At 43.2% G+C, this 9,483-nt stretch overlaps 1 protein-coding gene across 2 annotated transcripts in view; it reads left to right on the top strand.

Moving 5' to 3' along the window:
- Positions 1-651: 651 nt before the first annotated feature.
- CNOT10 (CCR4-NOT transcription complex subunit 10) overlaps positions 652-9,483 on the top strand; it is a 33,439-nt gene continuing 24,607 nt past the window's right edge. Inside the window, exons 1-3 of one of the 2 annotated variants that reach the window (XM_061996732.1) lie at positions 652-870; positions 2,083-2,136; positions 7,592-7,683. In XM_061996732.1, the coding sequence (XP_061852716.1) occupies positions 849-870; positions 2,083-2,136; positions 7,592-7,683 (168 nt within the window). In that variant the 5' untranslated portion in view covers positions 652-848. The remainder of the gene's footprint in view (positions 871-2,082; positions 2,137-7,591; positions 7,684-9,483) is intronic. The other variant, XM_061996733.1, reaches the window with a different exon arrangement.

Raw genomic sequence — 9,483 nt, 5'->3', positions numbered from 1 at the left:
GTATTTTAAGGTGAACCCTTAAATACTATATGTAGGACATACAAGTCATTATCAACACTTAAGAATCTTTAATATTTCTGATGCTGCCCGTGTCATTTATTGCATGTCTGGTATTTGGCATGACAAGGTAGTGATGTGGGTAACAAATGCTAGTTGGAGTTTGGAGCCTGGTGAGGGTTACCTTGCCGCTCCTGCGCACTGAATTCCGAGGACACCAAACCCATGGTGTAAAATGGGCTTCCTCGGGGGGCCGGGGGGTCTGACCCGGCCCTCAGGTATCCATGGGGAAAGTTTCACCGGAGGTGCAGGCAGGAGGCCCCCCCGTTACAGCATTCGTTGCAATGCTGACGAGCACCTAGACCGCTAGCGGCACTAGCTGCTCCGGACGGGATCCCGCAGCGCTGAACCGGGCACAAAACACAGAACACGTTAGGGACGGCGGCCGACACTCGCCGCTCGCTTCGGTGCAGCGGCAGAAACGCAAAGCAGCTGCAGGACAGCGGCCCGCGCCCGGCCCTCGGCGGCGGCAAGACGGCAGCGGCGGCGGCACGGCAGCAGCGGCACGGCGGCGCCGCGCATGCGCCCCGCCGCGCGTCCTGACGTCACGGGCGCGCTCCCCCGGCAACGGCCGGACGTCGCGAGGCCACCGGGAACCCGGAAGCGGCGGGCGAATCGGAGAGAGTGGCGCAGTCAGCGGGGCGGGCTCGGCGCGCGGAGGGCGGCGGCGGTAAAGTAGTCCCGGGGGGCAGCGGCCGTTGGAGGTTGTGTGCAGACGCTCGGCGCGGCGCGGGGAGCCTCGGTCCTAACGGCGTGCTCGGACTGTGTGGCTGCACCGCACGGAAGGGGAGATGGCGGCGGACAAGGCTGCGGGTAAGTACGGGAGGAGCCGCCGCGGACCGCCTCGTCCGCCTCGGGCCTGGGCCGCCTGGTGCGGAGGGATACGCTCCCGCGCGAGGGGCGGTGGGTGTCGGTACGTGCCGGGCGGAAGGAGGAACGCGTATCTGGCCTGCACGGTGCTGTTTCCTTCCGCCGAGGAAGTAGTGCCTCCGGGGTGGCTGGTGCGGGGTGCCGGCGAGGTCCGCCGCCCGTAGTTAACCGGGGGTTCGGGGGACATGTAAGCGCTTCCTGGTGGTACTTCATTCCCGGAGTTCGGTCTGATTCCCTCTGAGTTGCCTCATTGGTTTCAGGGGACGAGTGGGCCTTTCCGAAACTCGGGCCTGAAAAGACACTGTAGAGAGAAAATAACAAGGGGAAAAAATAGATCATAGTAAACACCTGAAATAAAATACCGAGTGCAGTTGCTGTGTAACTTACTAGCACTGATGAGCTCGTCTGTCTCCCACAAGACTCCCGACTTCTGATGCAAACGGTCCTCTCAGCTGGCAGCTCTGTGGCAGAGTGGTGTGAAGGAAAGCCAAAGGGATCTGCTTATGGAAGCCTTTGCTTTTTCCTCTTTGCTCTGAGAGCATTATTTTAAGTACCTTAAGCATTTTTTCTCTGAATGTTAAATATGAAACTTCTCACTATCTGGTAAAGATTGGAGAAAAAAAACAGTGTACTGTACTGGGTGATGTCTACTAAACTAGCCCATGTTTGTTTATAAGCACTGTCAGCATTTCCTAAACTCCAGGAAGAAAAATTGGCATCAAGTTTTTGGGTGGGTCTTTTTGTTCTTGGATGTGTTGAAGGAACTTTTCAGTTGTATTTTCTTAAAAGTATATACTCAAATGAGTCACAAGATATTCTACATAATGCACTTGTTCGTAGCAGTGAGTTAGAAACAGCTTTCTACTGAAAGGTATTTGCTTTTTATTGTACAGCATTGAAGAAGTTTATTATGTTTATACTAATAGTGTAGTACTTTGTAGGAAAATGTAGTCTTGACACTACAGACTGTTGTTATAAAGGCTGTGATAATACTGCAATTCAAAATACTTTTGGAGCAAGATTCAGGTGATGGATTCCTCATCTTCTGAGGAACAGATTATCCCTTTGCCTGTAGAATTTGGAAATGAAAAAAAAAATAATTCCAGACATACTCTGGTATTCAACAGCACAGTTCATGCAAGATGTAATTTACAGGGCCTAGGAACAAGAGAGCTCAGGAACAGCAGTCCTTGGAGACACGGAGAACAGGTATGAGCATAATGCTTGCAGTCACTCTCCAAGTATCTTTGGGTATGTGTATGTGGGAGAGGTGGCTTCTTACTGCTTATTTGATGTTCTGGTAGCAAGACGATGAGGAGAGCAATCTCCCTTTTCAGATGGCAGTCTCATGCTTTTTCTTGTTCTCCTCTCATAGAGCCAGGGTTCGCTTCCAAAGTTTTGCTTTCCACCATGATATAACTTCTCCAGTAGGAATAACTGCTTTCTTGTGGAAAGCAAACAAGCTTTTCCAATGTACTGTTTTTGCTGCTCAGCTTCAGAATTGCTGACTGGGAAGATAATTTCCAAGCTTTCTTCTTTAACATCAAAATCAGTGCAGCAGCTTCCTCCAGATCAAAATCTGAGCAGTTGATTTTTGCATCCTTTTCTGGATTTTTACCCCCCATTACTAGCCTCACAAGTATTAGAGTTGCTCTGTACTTGTGAAAGTCAGACAAAATGAAAAGCCAACCAAACAGATCCACATGTAAATAAAATGTTCAGAGATAATTTGAGTCCTGGCATTCTTAAAGCAGAGAATTTGCACTATTTAGATATATCAGATAATTGTATCTACTCTACAGATAGGAGCATGTTGGCAGTGACTGGTGTGCTGTGTGTTAACCACACAACATGCTTCTGCAAGAATGCTGAGGATCCCTAGATATGAGTGAGCAAGTGGCATGCTGTATGTTTTGCCAGAGAATTATGCACCTACCTGTTTCATTTTCAAGTGCCTTGAGAAATACGGAAATAATAGTTTTATTTACAAGCACAATGGCCATTTGCAGCCAAGAGAGTGAGAGTTCTGTTTTTTTCTCCTCCCCTCACTGAAATGGGATTGGAGGGTTCTTTTCAGTATCTCATGACAGCCAGGATTTAGGCAACTCCTGTCTGTGAGATCTCTCCACCGTAAAGGTCAACTGAAACAGTAGATCCTGGCCTAAACAAGAGTGGCAGGATTACAGTAGATTAGAAAGACCTTTAGCTCTTTAACAGGTTTTGAGTGTGTTTGGGCAAAAAGGGCAGAGTAACCAAAGTGGGTTTTTTTTCAAGGGAGAGAGCTGTGCTGTGAACTACGTCAGCCAGACTTCAGTTTTATTCCTTCTTGATAAGTTTCCAGTTTGGGTTTAACAAACCTACTTTGTTTACTGAGCTGTAGTAGATGCACTTGATGAGATTTCAGCCATAAAACTTACTTTACAGGAGAAGGGACAGCTCTCCTTTTGCATGAAGTAGTCCTCAGTTTCATTTTACTTGGATTGGGTTTTTTTTAACATACCGGTATATTTAGAGACACAGTGAAATTTGGAGACCTGTCCTACTTTTTCCCTAGAAAATACATGAAACAACTGTATAAGTGATGCTTTTATTATACAACTCAGATAGCAGTCTATTTGGTTATCTTCACTGAAGACATTTTACTTCAGGATTCTGACTTCCATAAGCCCACTTTAATTTGAGATGCTTCATAATGAACTTGCATACAACAGCAGCAGTGAGTAGTGCATTTGGTATCTGGTGGTACTCAGGTAGAGCTGCATGGAAAGAACCTCTTTACCAAACCCAGCATTATCACCTTCAGAAGTTTTGAAGTCCCAAGTCTGCACTGTGGATACTTTTACTAGCATAATCTGAAAGGCATGCTGAGCAAGTGAAACAGATAATGTGAGTATTAGTTTGAGGGAAGATGCGTTTGCTTATTTGCTGCTGTTCTAGAGACCCTTGGAGGATGATAGCTTTCTGTTCAGCTATAAAACCACAAGATTTAGAGCAGGAATCCAATGTATGTTTAGCTTGACGGAGGGGTACTTCTTAGTTTCCTCTTTTGCTTGGAAAACCTTGGTGCATCAAAAATTCTCTGAGCTTTCTTGTATTTGCATTTTCTCTGCTGCCTTTCCCTTTTAAGGAAAGGGCAGTGTGAGTGGTGTTGGTCGATGCTTTATGCACAGTCAGATTTTATGGCAGGTGTATTCAGCCTGAGGATCCATCCCTCCAGAGTACTGGTATTGCTGAATCCAGAATTTTGCCCAAGTCACAGGGGCATTGTACCTTGTAGATGTAAGACTGTTGAGATTTTAAAATCTCAGCTTGGCTGGCATCTTGATGCAGGATGGAAGTCACAACAAAGTATTAACAATTCTTGCTCAAATGTATTATTGCATAGGGGAATGGAAGGGATGTTACTGTCTTCCCAGCAGCAAGCTCAAAATAGGAATAGAATACTAAGTATACTATTTTCTTGCTGTGGATGTTAATTGATGAATCTTCAGAGGTTTGATTGCCCCCTTCTACTTTTGGTTGTCTCATATTTGGAAGTTTTCATAGTCAGTAATAGAGGATCCAGATATGTTGGTGGTGATGGGGAATGGATATTGCAGTGGAGCTACAGAGAAGTGTTTTCATTTGTTCAAAGTGAAAACAAAGTTAACATTACATCTGTCAATTCTAGGGAGGACAAATAAGACATTGAATTTACAAACTCTATGTAGCCCAGTAAGATAGCAAAAAGTAAGTTAGAACAAAGCTTTCACTAGGAACTTCAAGAAATAATTTTCTGCAAAAGTAGAAACTGTTGCTGGCTTAGAGAGTCTTTGTTTCAAAGGTGTTAAATGGTTCTTGTAGATTCTAGCACATGACTTAATGCTTCTAGAAATAATCATAGAATCATAGAATGGTAGGGGTTGGAAGGGACCTTTAGAGATCATCTAGTCCAACCCCCTGCAGAAGCAGGTTCACCTAGATCAGGTCACATAGGAACATGTCCAGGCGGGTTGTGAAGACCTCCAAGGAAGGAGACTCCACAACCCCTCTGGGCAGCCTGTGCCAGGGCTCCCTCACCTGAACAGTGAAATAGTTTTTTCTTATGTTTAAGTGGAACTTTTTGTGTTCCAGCTTCATCCCATTACCCCTTGTCCTGTTACTATCTGCCATAGAAAAAAGGGATGTCCCAACCTCCTGACATCCACCCTTTAGATATTTATAAATGTTAATAAGATCTCCCGTCAGTCTCCTCTTCTCCAGACTAAACAGCCTCAGTTCCCGCAGCCTTTCCTCATATGAAAAATGTTCCAGTCCCCTGATAATCTGCCTGGTGTACTGGTTGTGTGGTGGTTTGGGGTGACTTTTTTTTTTCCCCCTTGGGTAGTTTGTGTTCAATACAAGAAAGGATTTGGTGGAGGTTTTTCAACTTCTTTGTCATGGAGTTTCTGTACTGTGTTTTTTAATGCAATTTCACTGAATTCTTAGTTGCATGATGATGAAAGGGTTTAGTAGACTCCTTTCTGACAAATATATTCAGTAATGTCTGAAAGGCAAAATGTTAGTTCTATGTAAAGGAAATTTAAGACAATTAAAACCTTCTTATATTCCTATATTAATGTTCTAAGGGGCCATCATGATTGCTATGTGCTGTTCTTAATCTGGAAAAGGATATAGATTCACAAAATCACAGAATCGTTTCAGTTGGAAAAGACCAGAAGACCTTTAAGATTAATGAGTTAACCCAGCACTTGCATATCCACTACAAAACCATGTCCTTAAGTACCACATATATGCACCTTTTAAGTACCTACAGGGATGATGACTCAAACATTTCCCTGGGCAGCCTGTGTCAGTGCAAGCCAATGCTTGACAACCCTTTCAGTGAAGAAATTTTTCCTAATATTTAATCTAAATCTCCCCTGGTGCAACTTGAGGCCATTTCCTCTTGTCTTGTTCCTTGTAGCTTGGGAGAGGAGAGCAACCTCCACCTCACCATAACTTCCTTTCAAGTAGCTGTAAAGACCAATGAAGTCTCAGCCTTCTATTTTTCCAGACTAAACATCTCCAGCTCCCTCAGCCATTCTTCATAAGACTTGTTCTCCAGACCCTGCACCAGCCTCGTTGCCCATCTCTGGACATGCTCTAGCACCTCAATGTCCTTCTTGTAGTGAGAGGCCCAGAACTGAACACAATATTCAAGATACAGCCTCATCAGTGCCGAGTGCAGGAGGACAATCACCTCCCTGGTCTCATTGGCCACACTATTTCTGACATAAGCTGGGATGCCATTGGCCTTCTTGACCACTGCAGCCTCATATTCAGCCATAGTAGAACTGGAGAAGTTTCTGGGAAGAAACATGTGAGAAAGATGCAGAATAAACTGCGCCTGCTACCTTGAAAGACAAATGATTCAACGAAAGATCTGTAAGATCAGGAGTGGGGCTAAAAAAAATGGATAGGCAGCATTTACTTGTACCTTGCAGTGTAATCACAAGATAGCACATGCTGGAATATATTGAAGACTATCAAGGTATAGAAAGTTTTAAAAAGGTGTATCAGGTCCATCTGATTCTTAATAATGGATCAATTGTAGCCTTTTGTTTTGGGAGACTTAACTCTTCCAAAGCATGGAACTGGGTGGAAGTTGCAGTGTTTTGCCGTTTTTCAGGTTATTCTGTCCTGGTTTTGGCTGGGACAGAGTTAATTTTCTCCCTAGTGGCTGGTACAGGACCATGTTTTGGGTTTAGTGTGAGAATAATGTTGATGATACACTGATGTTTTAGTTGTTGCTAAGTAGTTACTTGTCCTAAATGAAGGACTTTTCCATGTCCATTTCAGTTGGGAGGGAGCATGGCTAGAACAGCTGACCCCAACGAGCCAAAGGGCTATTCCTTAGCACAGAATGCCATGTCCAGTATAGAAACTGGGGGGAGCTGGTGGGAAGGGCAAATCACTGCTGGGCATCAGTCAGAGGGCAGGGAGCAATTGCACTGGGCAGCACTTGGGGTTTCCTGGGCTTTGTTTCTCTCTCTTTTTGTTACATTAGTTTACATTAATGTTATTGTTATATTTTATTTTAGTTATTACACTGCTCTTAACTCATGAGTGCTGGATTTTTTTCCTGGTTCTCCTCTCTATCTCCCTGTGGGGGAAGGAGTGAATGAGAGCCTGTGTGGTGCTCGGTTGCTGGCTGGGGTTAAATCTCAACATGTTCCCTAAAGCATCCCTTGCCAGCTGTTTAGGAAGCAGCACATGGGATGCATTGGGTTTTCATCTAACCCAGTATGGGACTTATTTTATGATGTGTGGCCTTCACTGCTAATTTTTATACAAAGAGACAATTTAGTTGTAGACCGAAAGCTGGAAATTTTTGTAGTAGACAAAATTGGTTGCAACTTTAATAAGCAATCTAAAATGTGTGCAATGTCAGTTAATTTGCAGGACTTTGGTTATATATTGAGCACAGTAATTTAGGATTACTACATTTACATTTTATGGAGAGGAATTCACTAGGGGTATAGAATAACTTAAGAGATTTTAGTGTAGTAGGGAGACAGGGCTATAGTTGTCTGGAAAGTTACTTGTACTGTCAGAAGGATCTTGAACTGGAAGAAACAAAGGTTTTTAAGTTGACTTTTATTGCATTTGCAAACTTCCTTGTAATCTTCTGTCCACTTTGCAGACCAAGGTACTGAAAAACATGAAGGAGCAGGTGCTTCTGGCATTACTGATCAGGAAAAGGAATTGTCAAGCAGTGCATTACAAGCTTTTCTGGTAAGACAAAGCCAAACTCCAAGAATTCTAACTTACCACATAACTGCTACATGGATTTGTATAATTATTCTTCCTGTTTTCTTAGCAAGGTTGCAAATGTGTTCACAGAATATTCTGTCAAAAACAGCATCAGTTGTTACAAAGCCAGCATGTACATTTTCTGTTTATTGTGATGTAGGAAGACTGAAGTGGATACTGTAATGAAGTGCACAAGAGCATATTTAATATTGATTCTCAAAACTTAGTAACCTTGAAAGCTGTATCATGAGTTAATGAGATGAAGCAGGCTGTTGTTCTGTATAAGCGTTGGAAATGCACAACCTCTCGGACAACTGTCACTTCAGGCTAAAAATGTTGTGTTAAAGGATTTAAAGGAACCACATATATTTACAAACAGAAACCAAACAACCCTTTTTTTTTTGTTTCAGCATCTTGCTATATTCAGTCACAAAAGATGTTCCTTACAGATGTATTGCTTCACATTAAACAGGTTCTTCAATACATAGCACCCATAGGCAGTATTTACCACCTGATTTTTGTTTCTTGGAAGATGTTTTTTTCTGTGTAAAATTCAGATAGCAGGTCTTCTGGTGTATTATTTTCTTTGTCACCTGATTTTATTTAATGTAGAAAGTGATAGGAAGTATAAATACTTTTCCTTCGAGTTGTTATTTCTCTTTCTCCACAATGCCTTACATAATTCCCCTTTGAGTGTGTTAAATAGATCGGGGGAAGAATTTAAATACCATCTTTTGAGATCTCTGCTTGGATGTTTCGCTCATTACGTGAAGTGCATGTAGTTGGTCCTCAAGATGACTACAGGTGATGTTGTTAAGTGAGGTCATCTTGGGTGCTTTCTATCTCAGTTACTCTTCAATAACTTCTTCCTCATTGGCATTTGATCCTGAGAACTGAAGGCATGTGGAAGGGTTGTCCATTTCCCACCTTACCCATAGATGTACATGCCTGTTACACCTCTGTGAACTGCCTTACTGTGCTTTCACAGGAGACTGAAGGAACTGGGATGGTTCTATTGAGAGTAGCTGAAGAATGGCAACTTGTTCAGGAAGCATAGAAGGAGCTCAGAGCTTTTCTTTGTTGTAATTCTTCTTTTAAGAGAGGAAGTTAGGCAGGAGACCAGGAGAAGGTCTATGGACAGCACTTAAAAAGGAAGAGGAAGTGGAGAGTGATTGTTGTACTCGAGAGCATAGCTTTTGATTGTGAAGTGTTGACAGAGATGGAAATGAATTTGTTTATCTGATTGACCAGATTGGAAGTAGCACTGATCCAGAAGAGGTGGAGGTGATTATTAGGAGATCTAGGGGCCTCTTTTGGAGCCACTAAATTCCACCTGCACTGACACAGACAAGTTTGAACCTGAAAGCAGAAAGAGATGAACTGTTATGAAGTCTGAGGTCAAAGAAAAGGATTTCTCAATTAAATCACATGGCAAAGGAGCATCATACTCGAATCCTACTTACTGCTTAGGCATGCCTAGATATGGAATACTTCATTCAACAGCTAAAACTTGCAAAAAAGTTACTTAAACCTGTACTGGGAAAGTGGCACCCTCTTTTTCCAGCCTGACGTTAAGCTGACTTCCACAGACTGAATTGGAACTCACATTCTCTCCAGATGAAGTGAAGAGTGAACATAAAATGATGGGCTGGTGCATGTGTTAGGATCTGCAGTGCTCAGTGTACGTGTGATGGGAAAACAAAGGAAATACAGAATCTTGAAACTCAAAACCATATGATGAGAAGAAATCAGAATAACACTTCTCATGGAAACATGTGTTCA

The sequence above is a fragment of the Colius striatus genome, chromosome 5, assembly GCF_028858725.1.
Source record: "Colius striatus isolate bColStr4 chromosome 5, bColStr4.1.hap1, whole genome shotgun sequence".
Classification (NCBI taxonomy): Eukaryota; Metazoa; Chordata; class Aves; order Coliiformes; family Coliidae; genus Colius; species Colius striatus.
Note: the sequence above shows the minus strand (reverse complement) of the source record. Positions and strands in the feature narration are given on the sequence as shown.